This window comes from Pterocles gutturalis, unplaced genomic scaffold (genome assembly GCF_000699245.1).
Source record: "Pterocles gutturalis isolate BGI_N339 unplaced genomic scaffold, ASM69924v1 scaffold1062, whole genome shotgun sequence".
NCBI classification, from domain to species: domain Eukaryota; kingdom Metazoa; phylum Chordata; class Aves; order Pterocliformes; family Pteroclidae; genus Pterocles; species Pterocles gutturalis.
Genome location: NW_010107577.1, coordinates 26,395 through 42,091, shown reverse-complemented (window position 1 = coordinate 42,091; position 15,697 = coordinate 26,395). Strand labels below are relative to the sequence as shown.

General features: G+C 38.1%; 2 protein-coding genes across 2 annotated transcripts in view; one reads left to right on the top strand and one right to left on the bottom strand.

Moving 5' to 3' along the window:
* Positions 1-180: 180 nt before the first annotated feature.
* Positions 181-9,837, top strand: EXOSC8 (exosome component 8; the record flags this gene model as incomplete). The annotated part of the gene is made up of 10 exons (XM_010088130.1): positions 181-226; positions 1,148-1,211; positions 3,016-3,089; positions 3,643-3,688; positions 4,723-4,828; positions 4,916-4,961; positions 5,218-5,314; positions 6,305-6,425; positions 9,033-9,139; positions 9,619-9,837. Coding segments are annotated over 10 exons (823 nt in total), but the record flags the coding sequence as incomplete, so codon positions are not given.
* The window catches only part of SUPT20H (suppressor of Ty 20 homolog (S. cerevisiae)), a gene marked incomplete at its 5' end in the record, with an annotated part of 31,380 nt that continues 25,442 nt past the window's right edge, over positions 9,760-15,697 (bottom strand). Inside the window, 3 exons of the mRNA XM_010088129.1 lie at positions 9,760-10,314; positions 11,789-11,894; positions 15,490-15,545. Of these exons, the coding sequence (XP_010086431.1) occupies positions 10,214-10,314; positions 11,789-11,894; positions 15,490-15,545 (263 nt within the window). The remainder of the gene's footprint in view (positions 10,315-11,788; positions 11,895-15,489; positions 15,546-15,697) is intronic.

Genomic DNA, 15,697 nt, shown 5'->3' with positions numbered 1-15,697 from the left:
ATTTGCTGAGGGTGCCCTTGATTCCCTCACCTATGTCATTGATAAAGCTGTTGAAGAGTACTGGTCCCAAGACAGACCCTTGAGGGGCACCACTTGTGACCGGCCTCCATCCAGACATAGAGCCATTGACCACAATCCTTTGGCTGTGACCAGACAACCATTTCTTTATCCATTGAGCAGTCCATTGTTCAAATCCATACCTCTCCAATTTAGAGAGAAGGATGTGGTGAGGGACCATCTCAAAGGCTTTGCACAAGTCCAGGTAAATTACATCTGTTACCCTTCCTTTGTCCACCGATGCTGTCACTCCATCACAGAAGGCCACCAGATTGGTCAGGCAAGATCTGCCTTTGGTGAAGCCATGTTGGCTGTGTTGGATCACCTAGGAGAATATTGCTGCTAACCATGCGCACTATAACTGTGAAGGAAAACTGCTGACTTTTTGATGTATTAAATTAGTCTATCCATTAGTAAGATAGTATTGACTTAGAAATGGGTCCAGGATTATTGCAATCAGTTTTGGTTCTTGTAACCAAAAGTCTTTGCTTTTGAGAAGCTTGAAATTGTGATGACTGATAGTTGGGGTCTAACTTGATGAAATTGGTGCAATTTCAGACTTAAGGGTCAGGCATTTTACAGCTTCTGACTGACAGTATTTGAATGTTGGGGTTTTTTTGGGGGGTGGGGGATGTTTGGTGTGTTTCTTTTTTCTTTAGCTCTATCTAATGTTAATTTTAAGAGCTCCATGAGATGGGGTGGGAGAGGGGAATTGCCTGCAAAATCTAAAAAATGCAGACAGGGAGAAACTCTCATTTTAAGGTGTCAGCGAGTATTCATTCTTGGATGATATTCTGAATCTAGCCTGTAGTACTTACTCTTGAAACAGTCAGTCTATTGTTATATTTATTTTCTAAATAAATGATAATAAATTTTTAAAAAGAGTTTTTTTGCAGGCCTACAAACCACAAACTACATATCAGCTGATGAGAAACTGTCTAGAATGTGATCAAGTTTTCCCTAGCATTTTTGCAACTGCGTGTTTCTGCTAAAAAGAAGATAATACTATTTTATATGAACTTCTGTAAATATTGGTGTGTTATTTAAAAAAATATGTTTTCTAATTTGAACTTTGTAATTTTTTTTTTAGAAAGAGAACTGTCGACCTGATGGAAGGGAGTTAGGTGAATTCCGGGCAACCACTGTCAACATAGGTAAGTGCTTATTTGGAATAATAATAATGGGGAGGTATTATTAATCTCAGATTATAATAGTGACCCTAATTACTTACTAATAATTTTTCTTGGTATTTGTATTTTGAAACAAGAAAGAGGAAGGACTTTTATTTGTAGTTTCAATAGGCATTAAAGAGAATGAATGGTACAGTAATACATTTGAGCATTGCTCTTCAGTCCTGCTCCTGGGCTGATGTGCACAGTGTAATGACTCAGTTCTGCTCCTGGGCTGGTAGGCACAGCACAATTTAGGTGGTTGTGGAAGCTTGTCTGTTTTTAAAATCAGCAGCATATGTTACAGATGCTGAGTGCAGTGTCTAAGCATATACTGACAAGTGCAAAATTGATGCTCTAGCATCATTAAAGGGGCAGTGACTCCTGGCTTCTGCTTTGTTCTAAGCTTGATGAGCAACTGTTTCAAGCAGGGGCAAGATACCTCTTATGGAGTGAGCAGCAGCACCTTACCTGCCTTTCTTACACCTCCTAATTCCTAAAAGTAAAGTAACTGTGGAATAGTTGCTGATTGTTGCTCAAACTTAACACTGCAGGTCTCTTCCATTGTACACTGCTGTCTTCCATTAGGTCTTACTGTAAGTCAGCCAGAAAGTGGGTTTGTGGTAACCATCTATGATTTCTGGTTTTAAAAAGTATGTCAGGGATTAATATTGGGTCCAATCCTGTTCAACATCTTCATTAATGATCTGTATGATGGGGCAAAGTGTACCCTCAGCAAGGTTGCAGATGACATCAAACTAGGAGCAGTGGCTATTATGCCAGAAGGTCATGCTGCCATCTGGAGGGACCTCAACAGGCTGGAGAAGTGGGCTGACAGGAGCTCATGAAGTTCAACAAAGAGAAGCGCAAAGTCCTGCACCTGGGGAGGAACAACCCCAGGCATCAATTTATGCTGTGAGCCACCCAGCTGGAAAGCAGCTTTGCAGAAAAGGACTTGGTGCGGGGAGGTCCTGGTGGACAGCAAGTTGAACATGCAGTGTGCCCTTGCTGCAGAGAAGGTGAATGATATGCTGGGCTGCATTAGTCAAAGTACTGACAGCTGGTGGAGGAAGGTGGTCCTTCTCCTTCAAAAGTGGTGAGGCCACACCTGGAATTCTATGTCTAGTGCTGGGCTGCCCAGTACAAGAGAGTCAGGGATATACTGGGGAGAGTCCAACAAAAGGCCATGAAGATGATGAAGGGACTGGAGTATCTCTCCTGTGAGGGAGAGCTGGGACTGTTCAGCCTGGAGAAGAGAAGGCTCAGGGGGCATCTCATCAATGTATATAAATACCTCAAGGGAGGGTATAAAGAAGATGGAGCCAGGCTCTTTTAATTAGTGCCCAGTGGCAGGATGTGAGGCAGTGGGCACAAGCTGAAACACACGAGGTTGGTTGCCTGAACATGAGGAAACACTTTTTTACTGTGAGGGTGACCAAGCACTGGAACAGGTTGCCCAGAGATGTTGTGGAGTCTCCATCCTTGGAGATATTTAAAAGTAGGCTGGATATGGTCTTGGGCAACTAGGTCTAGGTGGTCTGGCTTGGGCAGAGGGGTTGGACCAGGTGACCTATCTCCAGCAGTCCCTTCCAGCCCCAACCATTCTGTGTGATTCTGTGTGATTGACTGTTTAGTAGGAAGATTCTGTTCCCACACCAGACTCACCAAGACTTTGCTTAGCCTGTGTTTAGGATAAAATGATGGAAAGTAAACACTTTGTGAAGGTGGATGCTAATTATGGACCTTTGAGTGGAAATAGATTTTATTGAACAGCACTTTCTCTCTTCAGGTTCAATTACAACTGCAGATGGTTCTGCCCTGGTGAAGTTAGGAAATACTACAGTGATTTGTGGAGTTAAAGCGGTATGGTTGGTTTTTATTTTAACTTGGCTGTTAGCTGAACTTGTGCATTTGTGTTAAGAATCAATCTATCTGTCTCCTGCAGAGTTACAATAATATGCCAGTCAGACACAATTACAGGCTTTCACCTGAGTTACTTTCAGACACAAAAGTTAACATAGAATTTAATTGTCTAATGCTACCTGTACAGGCTGAGAACATGTGTTTTTGTGGTGTGTATTGTGAATGGGGAAAGATATCTAGAAGTAACAAAGCTATATAGTTGAAGAGTTACTGAATATTGATTAAGTGCATTGGTAATTAGTTGGCTAGACTATTAAGTGCCTTGTAGACTCAACTTTACTGCTGGCCTGCCATGAACTATGAGACAAATCACAGCATGCCCCTGTATTGAGTTTTCCCATAGGAAAGATACAGACAGGGACCGATTAAAAATGGCTCTTGTAAATCTCATTGTAATAATGACTAGCAAGAAAAGTGACCATTCATGTGGTCCAATAGCTGGAAAATATTTTTGTACAAAATTCAGCTCTTAATTTTTGTCTTTTTTCTCCAGGAACTTGCTGCACCCGCAGCAGATTCTGCTAATAAGGGATACATTGGTAAGTTTTTCAATATGGATCTTACTCAGATCTTGTATTGCTTCAGTTCAAAGGCTGTCATGATGGGACAGATTGAGTGTGTGGTGGAGACTTCTTAAAATAATGAATTTGGGCAAAACTGTACTACTTGCCTTAAAATCAGTTTCCAGATTGACATATAAGAAGTGGTACTAGAGAAGTTTCAGAATTCCTTCTGCTCTGCTCATGAGTTTTCCATGCAAAGTTACCTTCTTATTGCTGATTCCAGGACAGGCTGAAAACAAACCTGCAGCAGGGGGAAGTATGTATGTTAAGAGGCAGAAGGTAGTTAGTCTATAAAAGATTATGGCATGCAAGTTTGTGCAAAGGCACATTAACTTCTGTTTTCAAATCTCAGAATGCAAACAGTGTAACTCTTAAAACCATTGAAATAAACCCTGTGTATTTCTTGGAGACCTGAAGAAGTCCCAGGGGCATGTCCTCATTGTTTGGAGTTTCCTTTGAAATAAAATTACTCTGTGGAACTGAGAGCTTAAACACCCTTTTTATAAGGCCTCTCCAAAGAATGTTGCTCTCAGTGACCTAGAGTATGCTTAGGTTTTTTTTCACAAATGTTTATGCATGTTTTTGCTTCAAGTCTAAAGCATCAGGTTTTAATGGCTGATGAAAAGCAGATAGCATACCAGTAAAGTCAGGCAGTGGGATGAAAATGCTGTTGATTCTTGATCTACTTAAGAATGCTTCACACTTAAATAAGAGTTTGTGTGATATTGATAGCAGGATTACAAACAGAAAATGGTAGTTAGGAGCATGTGTTTCTCCATGGAATATATCGTTTCTGAGTACAGAGTACTACAGGTTCTTTAATACCAACTCATACATAACTTTATTTTTTTTTTTTGAGGGGAGAAGTAGGAAGGCTTGATTGAAAAATTCTCGCTCTAGCCTTTGAAGTACATAAAATGGTTTTAAGAGTGTGTATTGTCTTATTTCTGTTTTTTGATATCCCACTGCCTGCTTTCTTTAGTTTATGACTAATGACTCTTGCTACCTAGTTCCAAATGTAGAACTGCCATCCCTCTGTTCAACGATGTTTCGCTCTGGACCACCTGGTGAAGAGGCTCAAGCAGCAAGCCAGTTCATTGCAGACGTGATTGAGAAGTAAGAATCATCTTAATGCATTTAAAACACAAACAACTCTGCAAGACAACTTTCTGTTTCCTGGTTTACTCTCTCATTTTATTTTAGTTCACAGATAATAGCGAAAGAAGATCTATGTATTGCAAATGGCAAGGTAAGTTGTTTTCTCGAAATGAAGATGGACATACTAACAAGATCAGAGTGTTGAGACTTTAAAGAAGGTATTTGTGGTAATAGGTTGTTGTGGTGGTGTTTTTGCTTCTTAGTCTTTGTAGCTTGGTTTACATCTGACTTGTAAAAATTGTATGATAGAAATAAATATCTCTGTTAATATGCCCAGCATTTTCTTAGATATTGTACCATTTGCTCAGCTGCTGTAATATCTCACATGTGCAAACCTTTTTTGATAGCTTGCTTGGGTGTTATACTGTGATATCATATGTCTGGACTATGATGGAAACATCTTGGATGCCAGTTCCTTTGCTTTGTTAGCAGCACTGAAAAATGGTAAGTCTTCCCTAGAGCTAGGGACACCCTCTGTTAGTGTTGCTTGGAGAAATATGTTAGTTTTGAATCATGATGAATAGGTAACTGGTTCACAGTTCCTTAAGACTGCTTTTTTCCTGTCGTTTGAATACTAAACTACTAAAACACAAAGTGGAAATGATGATATGGATGCCGTAGATGTGTAACACCTGGGGAGTAGGATCTTTTTGTATGCGTATTATTGCTCTCTTATAAAACTAATAGCTATTCTGCCGTGTGTTCTGTGTCAGACATCCGAATCTTTCAGCAGTGGTCATGAACAACTTTAATGTCTAGATCAGGGTCTTTCTTTATGTATTTTGCATAGGCAGAGTAAGTTGTTCGGGGCTTTGCTTATTTGTCCTGATAGTATTCCTAGCTTAATGTGTTGTAGTTTGAAAATGTTTTCATGGGTGCAACATATGGATTGACTGCTCACAGGTGTGTGGGTTATAAATGCACGTAGGAGGCAGTATAAAAGGAAGCTTACAGCAAAGCCTCTTTTTCTAACTGAATTGCTTGCCTGTATAGCTACTTCACTCATGATTTTATTGTCTGCAATACTGTATGGGTTGTCAGAGTAAGAGTTATCTGAAGATCATACTGCACTGATTTTCGTGTGTCCAGTAGGCTTTTTGGGGAAAAGTACTTTTTGTTAAATGTGACTCTAAAGGTATTCTAATTGTATGGCATTTTGGAAGCAGAAAATGCTTCTGTGTAAGGAAGAATGTTAGCTTGAGGAGAATACTTTCTCGAATGGGTACTTCTAAGCTAAATACTTCCCTCAAATTCAAGAAATTTTTTGTACAGAACACCAGTAATGTAGCCAAAACTCTATTCTGATCTCTCTTCAGTGGCTTACCAATATGGTAAAAGAAGAGCTTAAATATTTCAGTAGTCTTGGAAATCTCTAGGCCTACTAAACCCTGCAATGTTTAATATTATACCATTGTCATTTTTTCATCTCTTCAGTACAATTGCCATCAGTTACTATAAATGAAGAAACTGGTTCATCAGAAGTTAATTTAAAACAGAAGAATCCTTTGATTATCAGACAGCATCCAGTTGCCACATCATTTGCTATATTTGATGAGTAAGTTCATAACTGTTTTGTACTTATGAAAACAACAGTGTATGTAAAAGAAGTGAAAGACAGAGGATGCTACCAATGTTTCTACACTTCTTAGGCACTTCTGCTAGTGAAGAACGTGCAGTCTCAGGCAGTGCTGTTTCACTTGATCTTAAATCTGCAACCTCTCTTGTTGAACCGTCCTGTAGTTCTGTGATATGAATGAGTATGCAGACAAAATGAAGTCTGTCTAACTTCTTCCTGTGACTTAAAGCAGGACTGGTTCTCAACCTAAGAGATGTTCTTAAAAGTACAGGAATAAGTATTGTTTTTGCAGTATCTTTGAGATGAAAGAATTACCAATGCAACTAATGTTTTAGAAGCCTGTGTACGTAAGTGATATAAAAGATGGTAGTTTTTGAACAGCTTATACCAAGGATTTAGTCAACAGAGGAAGTAAGAAGTAGTGGTCCAGGTAGAACAACAGAACCTCTGGATAACTGAAAACAGTTATCCACTATAAGTATGACGAGCGCTCTTAAGTCATTGTTCGTGTAGGTAAAGAATCAGATTATGAGAATTCAAAATAATCACATCTGATAATTTGATTCCTCACCTGAAATTGTTTACTGGCTCTTCATTAGTTCAAGTATGTTAAGTATGTGTTCTGCTGCTGTTTATAAGAAATTATTTATGGTGGTATTCATTTGAAAAGAAGAAAATGACAAATAAGGTGATTCTTACTGTGCTATGAATCTGATTTAAGATTTAGGTATATTTAGAGACATCTGGGGTTTATGGCATATTAATCTCTGTTTGCAGAAATGATTAATAGGCCCTTTTATTCAAATATTAGATGGGGTGGGGGGAGCACGAGACTCAAATGTTGACCAAGTGATTACCAAAATGAATCAAGCATAAAGTACTTCAGACTGGTTCTGTTAATTGCTTTAATACCAGTTCTTGTGGGTCTGAAGTTTGATGTAGATGGAGAGAGTTTAGATAGCATGATAAGCAGACAGTTATCATCAGTAGGATATTATTTGCACACAAATCACACGTACTTACCAAGAGACAAAAAGGCTGCCTGGGGAAGAAAGCTTTCAGTGACGGTCTGTTGGGCCTTGTTCCCTTCGCTGAAACTTACTGCTGCGTCAAGTTACTTACGTCCGCCTTTAGCTCCTAAAACTAAATTTTGTGTTGCGTTTTGTCTTTTTTTTTTAATTCTGGTTTATTAGTTTTTCTACAGCTGTTCACACAGCCCTATAAATAACATGATTTACATACTCTGGCTTCCAGAGACATTCTTCTTCTGCATGAAGGCCCTCCTTGAATAAGTAAAAATGTGTTGCTGGATAGCGTGGCTGTGGGCGAGGAACACTGGTGTGCAGAGCACTGTACCGCTCCACAGCTGGCTCCTGTGGATTCAACCTGCACATTAGTAATAACTCCCATGTTTCGAACTTTCCGTGTGTGCTGCGTCTCTGTGTCACGCAAAGGGCCAGTGCTGCACAGTGCATGTGGGTAGAATTAATAAAGCCATTATTTTTGAGTAGCGTAGCTACGAACTGATGTTTTTGTTACACATCGCTATTAAATGGCAATATGAAAATAATGGTGAAGTTTTAACTCGCCCAGAAAACCTTTAATTATGCATTGCATATGAGTTCAAACTGAAAAATTATCTTTCCATCTATTTTGTGTAATTAGCTCCTGTAGCCTTGCTACTGACTTCCACCCTGCAGACGTGTCATAAACATCAGTTAGCATAGGTGTGCTCCAGCTGCTAAATTCAGTTTGATTACATCAATACTAAATTTTAGTTTAACAGTGTAAACTGAGGCTTCGTGAAAACTTCACCTAAAGTCTTTCCTGTCATGATTTGTCACTTCAGACAAATGTTTGTAATGGTAGTGATTTTTTTCTTTATTATTTTTAAGCAAGCTAAGGCTGAACAGTAATTTTGGCTTTTTTTAACTTCAGTTTTTTCTTCTGCAAAGTTGGCTTATAGTTTAGATCCTCTTTTTTTCTTTCTTTCATTAGTTTGCTCTATTTTTAACTGATTAAATGGTTCAAAAATAACAATATTTAAGCACTTAGTGATCTGCATCATGTAACGTATGACAGCTTATTTTGGCTGCCTTAAGGAACGCGGTAAATCCATTTTTGAACTATTCTCAGTCTGAGTGGTGAAACTGGGAACTACTTTGGTGAATTACTATTGCAAATCAGGTTTGCCTTAAGGCCTCATAGAGATTAGTGCAGCCTCCACCTAAAACCAATGCCATTTTCTTTGTGTAACTATGAAATAAATGACTGCATATTGCAAATGGCAGTTTAATGGCATTTTCCTGCACTACAAGGGTGTCACAAATCTATGACACTTAGGCATAAAGATGTTTTTTCCACAGTGAGTATTTTCAGAGAGGTATGCACTTAAATATGTGGAATCTCCCACTTAATTTCTTTTTTTAAATTGGTGCATTTGATAAGAAAATAGGTAAGCCTGAGCACTAAATCCACCTACAAGTATTTTGTAAGACTACAGTAAAAATAAGTTCTGTGTACTTTGCAGTAATGTTGATGGAGCAACACACACTAACCTGTCTGCATATGTTTTTCTTTTCCAAGCACATTACTTATTGTTGATCCAACTGCTGAAGAAGAACACTTAGCAACTGGAACAGTAACTATTGTAACTGATGATGAAGGCAGACTATGTTCTGTCCATAAACCAGGTACTTCCAAGTCCCTTCCTACACAGAAACATAGGGAGAGGATAATATTTTCTTGACCTAGATGTTATGAACCTGCTTTTCTTTGTAAAATGTGGGTGCTTTATGATAACAGGCTGTCTGCTTTTGTACTTATGAAACGACTTGCTTTTGAAATCCATTTTGAAAAAGCTGGCATGACTGAAGTTGTAGGTCCCAATGATCTGGTCTCCTCCAGCTGAACTAGTCTATTCTAAGTTCAAAAAGAAGTCACAGAGCTTGATCTACATAAAGCAAAGGACAGATCTGAACATGTCTCCTGTTATACCTTCATTTTGTTTCTCTTTTCTTTGCCTAAGGCTAGAGTTGGGAAGGTGTATGGTCCCCAGGTGAAAGTTGTTTGTCATGAGAATTACTCTATTACTTAATACTCAATTTGGAAAACACAGAGATAGTTAACTGAAGTATAAATAGGAGATAAATTTTTTTCCTTTAATTTTTAGGTGGAAGTCCTCTTACAGGAGCCAAGCTTCAGGACTGTATCACCAGAGCAATTACAAGACACAAAGAAGTAAAGAAACTGATAGACAAAGTGATAAAAAGTATAAAGCCAAAGTGAACAAAAGGAGAGACCTTTTCAAAAATGGATTTGTAAAAATTGTATTTGTTACAGTGTTCACAAACCTTTTATACTAAATAAACAAATACCAATACTACATTTACAAAGTTCACTTTTTTTCTAAAATGTTTTTCACCCTTATACTATGTACAATGCTGCTGAGTGGTAAAAAAGACAAGATAAAATGTTCTGTTAAAAAATTGACTGAAGGAAACTAGCCCCTAGCTGCTTTATAGATTAAATCTGTAAGTTCTGTAGGGTTGGCTTCCAAAAACAGTTCTTTTATTTCAGTGTAACAGCAAAAGCTGATTTTTCACCAGTAATATAAAACACTGATTTGATTTTAAGCTGTCTCTTTTTTAATGTGAAGAAAAAAAATCCCCTCTGAATCAATTTTTTATTTAGAGGGGAAAGAAATAAAAAACCCCCAAACAAACAAGTATCAGGATTTTGGAAGTGCCGGTGTACCTCTTTTCCTTTTACTTTTTGAGTGGCTGCCTGAATGCTGTTGATGATGCAGGTGAGCTGCTTGTGCTGCTGCTGCTGCCATAGCCATTTGATGCTGCAAGAATCGCAACCGCTGCCATGAAGGAGAACACGGAGAAAAAAGCTCGTTAGTGTTGACTATATGTTTTATGTCAGGAAGAATTGAGAGGAATGTGGGGGAAAAAATGAAAAAAAATGAGGAAGCACCAGGTTGACAAAAGGAATACACTATGTACTGGGGTAATGAGTACAGTCAAGCAGCACCAGTGGCACAGAAGCCTGCTGAGGGCATATCTAACATTTTACACGTGTACATGGACAGCTTTGTTTCTTTGCCCTTCCTCTCCATTGCAGTAACTCAGCAACTTCAGTGAAAGTTTGGGTTACATAGTACACTTTTAACATACCTCATTATATGTATTTTCTATATGTATCACAAATAGGAGACTGTGTGCTAAAAATATTAAAATATTTTCATGCAGCATCTGAATGACAGAATACTAAAGGAATGCTTTGCCAGAGCTGTTGCTTCCATGTACTGACTGTAGCAGTTCTACATTTGAACTTACAGGTACTTAATTTCATGCTATTGTGAAAGCTGTTTGGCACCTGGCAGAGCTTATTTAGGTATGTGCCACAAGCACTCCTTGAATGTTAGCAAATCAGGAAGGTGGATGGCTTAAATTAATAAAAATAAATTCAGTGCTCCAAGCTGAGAGAACCCCAGATTTCAAATGTTTCATGATATAGTTTGCTAAAAGTCCTGTTTTTCATTTGCAAGACCATAAAGACATTAGTTTAAAAAAAAAAAAAACAAAACTGTCAAAGGGGCAAGATTTTTGGTTTTGGAGCCAAGAACTGTATTTTTAATTTTTTTAAATTTTATTTTTTAAACACAGTCAGATTGAAGTTGCTGGATTACTTGTATCTGTTGCTGCTGCTGCTGCAAGGCTTGTTGTTGCTGTTGTAAGGCAGAAGAGAGCTGGAGTCTCTGCTGAGGAAGGCTTTGCCCAGGTCTGTTCACAGCAGAGCCAAGCTGAGACAACACTAAGAAAGGAGAAGGTGAAAGCAGGCAGGTCAAAGAGGTCAGGTTGAGTTTGTCAGGGAAGGAAGAGAAAGGAAGAGAGCGTAACAGAAAAGGAGGATCAATAGAATTAGTTTCAAAGTCAAATTGGAAGCAGTGCAGAATAAAGTATACATGATATACATACTGTTAGTTAGAACATAATTAGATTGTGAAGTACTTGTGGAGACACAAAGAGGTTTTTTGTACTGGATGTTAAGCACACAGTTAAAGAAACATTCCTCAATGAAGTCTGGCATGGAAGTTCCCTGTATTTTCTTTTTGTATCAACTGACATTTTCATGTGGTATTATCAATTTACTACACTTAACTGCCAAACAAAGCAGAAAAGTGCATGCTTTCAGTTCACTTTCTTGTATCATTCACATCCTGACAATAGTAAATTTTTCTGATGTAATGTAAGACTTTAAGACCAAACTTCATTTCAGTGTGAATTTATCAACATACACACTTAACTACAAAAGGAGGCTCAGCAAGCACATACCTGTGGCTTGAGGTTGCATGAAATTCCCTACTCCCGTCAGGTTAATTACAGCAGCTTGTTGGGCAGATAATGCCTGATCTTGATTGGATGGACCTTGGTCAGACCCCTAGCAAAAATGAAAAGCTTGATCCTTATTCATTTATACCAAAGTTTGGTAATAAGTAAATAAAGCCAGCGTGAAGGCAAACTTCTGAAGTGACATTTAAAAACATTTAATTCTACATCTTCCAGTGCATGTAGACACAGGCTATAATGTAGCCACTATTAAAGTAGAACAAAGAGATGCTGAATGACCCAAACCAGCTCTGTTTTGGCAGAAATTGTATTATGGCTGTTACCCAGCAGAAGTTCCATGCAGTTGTCAACTTCCCTGCAGTCAGTAGAGGCTACAGTTTATGGTTGTACTCTTATGACATTTCCTGTCCCACTCACAAACCCAAAGTCTTCAGGTGATATCTGAAACCAACCACGTGCAAAGGTCCTAATCAATCGAAATGTGAAAAGTCTGAAACTTATATTCACATGTTCATATTGTGCCATAAACTTAATTAAAAATATGAACCCTGCCTTTAAAATGTTATTTTCAGAACAGAATAGTTCTCCCAGCAAATACTGAAATGGAATTAGTGGTGTCTGATCTAGTGTCTACTGAAGTCAAAGGGTACTGAATTAAGATCTCTTCTAGAACTTAAATTATGCACTGATTCATACAGTGGAGAAATAAAGTGTTATATATGCGATTTAAACAAACTGCATGGCTTATCAGTCACGAAAAAAGTCGCTTTTAATCTGGTGCATTTCCAGGAGTTGTAATGCTTCTTTAGAATAAACATATGAAATAAAGTCACTAAGATCTAGGTAAGCTTGACCAAAAGACTGTGCATTTTAAGAAGACATCACCATCTCAACAAATGTAACTAAGAAACATTTACAAAGTCATAGAAGCAACATTTGGGGAAAAATGCTAAGGTCAGAATGTATATATTCTGTTGTCAGCACAGAAAAACTTGGTGTTTTGGGGCTTACGTTTTTTCCACTAAGCACTTGGATCAGAGCACTGTGAACACCTATATTCTTGTCCTTAGTGAAAGCTCAGGAATCTAGTATTTGTCTCATTTTAGCTAATGACCCTAGTCTTACTCTATAATGCATGGTAAGAGAAGTTCCTTAGGGCAAGTTGGCCAATGCAGAGGAGATTGATTTCCTCCAGAAGAACTTTCTGCCACAAGGACTAGGCTTACATCAGCCTTCTGTAAATGCCCTTTTAGTTCAATGTCTAGAAAATAAAACCCAATAGTATGAGCTTGCACTATTTTTTTTAGTAATTCACCTAGTAATTGACATTTGGATTCTGAGAACAAATCTGAAAGTTTCCCATTAAACTGTCCCACATTCCAGAACAAAGCCTGTGACACAGGAGACTATACACCATATAAACACCTGAAAGAGGCATCTTATCTATGAACAGTCTACAGTAGTACAAGCAAAATTATTATGACAAACTGAGTATCCAGTAGAGACTATTTGGTAAAGAGAAGTCCTGCATTTCTGTGAAGACAAATAACACAAAAGCAGAGCGGCTAGTTTTCCCAAATTGCTGCATTAGTGCAGGTGAGATTTTCAGGCACGCACAGGTAGAACCAAACACTCAAGATTTGTTATTTGGAGGACAGATTGGTCCCTATCAAGAATTACAGGCAGCAGTAGTGTATGTCTTAAGATGACAGCTTTAAAGCCAGCTGATACTTTCTCCAGTGCAAAGAAAACAATTCTGTTGAACTACAGCAGTGAGGATTCACAAGCCAACTCACAGCAGTGTAAGAAACAAGTTTTACTGACTCTGCAGTAATCTTGATTGTATTTCTTCTCTGTTCATCTGATGTATCTGCTAGTTATGATAAACAGGACAACACTAAGCTGATTTTACACCACTCATACAGTGGGCTGGCTCTCTTCATGCTAGATGTAGACAATGCTGGCCAGTTGTTTTGTTATGGCTCCTCTTCTATACATATATAAATAAAGGAGTATAACCCAGCTCCAGCCATGGCAACAAAGCCACTGTAGTCTTTGCAGTTTGAGGTTTTGGAGGAAGACTTTCTTCCCCCTCTGCTTCAGATGTGCAAAGGCTCATTTACTTGGGGAGATGGGGAGAATAGGAGAAACTGTTTCATCCATGCACCCCAGACTGAGGGCTGTTAGCACACACCTGTTCTCCCTGTTGCTGAGGACTACAGGTTGTAGGCTGCTGAGATTGTTGCTGTGGAGAAAACTGTGACAGCTGCTGTTGCTGTTGTTGCTGGAGTGGGTTAAAAATAAGTGAACCACCTGGAAGCTGTTGAAGATTAAAAACAAAAGGCATAATTCAATCAAACTGCGGAGCTTCACACTGTCCTAGAATGAGCATGACATTGATAATGATGTACTCCTTGGAGGTTTGTTTTTGTTTTGTTTTTTTTTTTTTTTTTTTTCAATCCTTTAAAATGAATCAGGTTACAACTGCAGTTGTTTGTGAAAAAGCCTTATGCTCAGAAAACAAACCTGCATTAAATTATTGTGAGATATTTCCACAGGAAAATAATTTTTTTATTATTCTCATTAAAATAATAAAGATTGTACTGATACTGGAAATATAAAGGCTAGTCTTTAAAAGCACTATTATTTTCACTTTCAGAATATTCCACTGAATTTTAATACATGCTTCCAATCAACAAACTGCAAGGTCTGATGCAAAAAAATATTAAAAGTGAAAGTCTTGATTCCTCTCCCTTACCCCAGCTTTATTTGCACTGATTTCAGCCAAATTATTAGTGGCTTGTATGAATGGCAGAGGTAGCTTGAAAGGACGTACTTTAATTTTATAAAAGAGCTCTACTCTGGCATAACTGCCTCCTGTGCCTGCCCTTTTCCATGTTTCTGGAGTGTGTATAGGAGTGGGAGGAGGCAGCAGCAAAGCTACAGCTGATCTTTCATTGGTAGGAATTTTCTGAAGCACGGTGCAACATTTGTAGAACACTGAACCTGCAATTCTGCATCTGTAACTTGCAGCTCACTTCAAGATCCAGCAACTCCACTCCAGTCCACAAATACTCCCTGTTCTACTTTTAAATGGAGCTCTGACCTCATAAGCAACTTTTGCTCTTGTTTGTATTTGTATGTATGCTTAGTGGAAAGGAAACATTTAGAGACCTTTTAAACTCCCTATCTTATATGAACATCTATTTCCATTACCAGAAACTCTTTAAAGCTATTACTGCATGTACCTGTGTGGGTTCAGCTCAGCTTTTAGGCCTTACATGTGTAACCCCTGAGTGATACTACTGTACTGTTTTGTACTTTTAAAATAACCATAACTTCAGTTTAAATAATGCTTTGCAATAAAAGCTTAAGCAAATCCTGAAAACAGAAGATTGTATTTTAGGATTGATCTCTGGAATTCAAATGTCAGCATTTTTAGATTGTTACTGAGAACTAGCTGCTTTGTTGTGAGCTAAGAATATAATTTCCACCTGGTTACCTTTATGGAAGTAGCTTCTTCTCTTGTTTAAAGTGTTTTAAATTAGCAATTAAAATTTGCAGTAAATGGTTTGTCTGATCAACTGGCTTCAAAGATTGGGGGGGGGGGTGGCAATGCAGTAAGCAGCACTAAACACATCTCTAAAGAAATTATCATTATTATTGTGTCCAAGTATATAAATTACCTGTAGAAGATTTAAGGGCCGAAGATTTGATGCATTTTTCAAACCAAAGGGGCTGCCTGTTAAAGAAAATATCTTTTTATTAGTAGGAAGTCTTTAATTATATATGTGTATTGCAATTAATACACCTTTCCACTGGGATAATTTCAAAACATTTTGAAGTTGGAAAACTGGCAAGTTTAGATTTTATACTTTAAACAATGCTGCATTT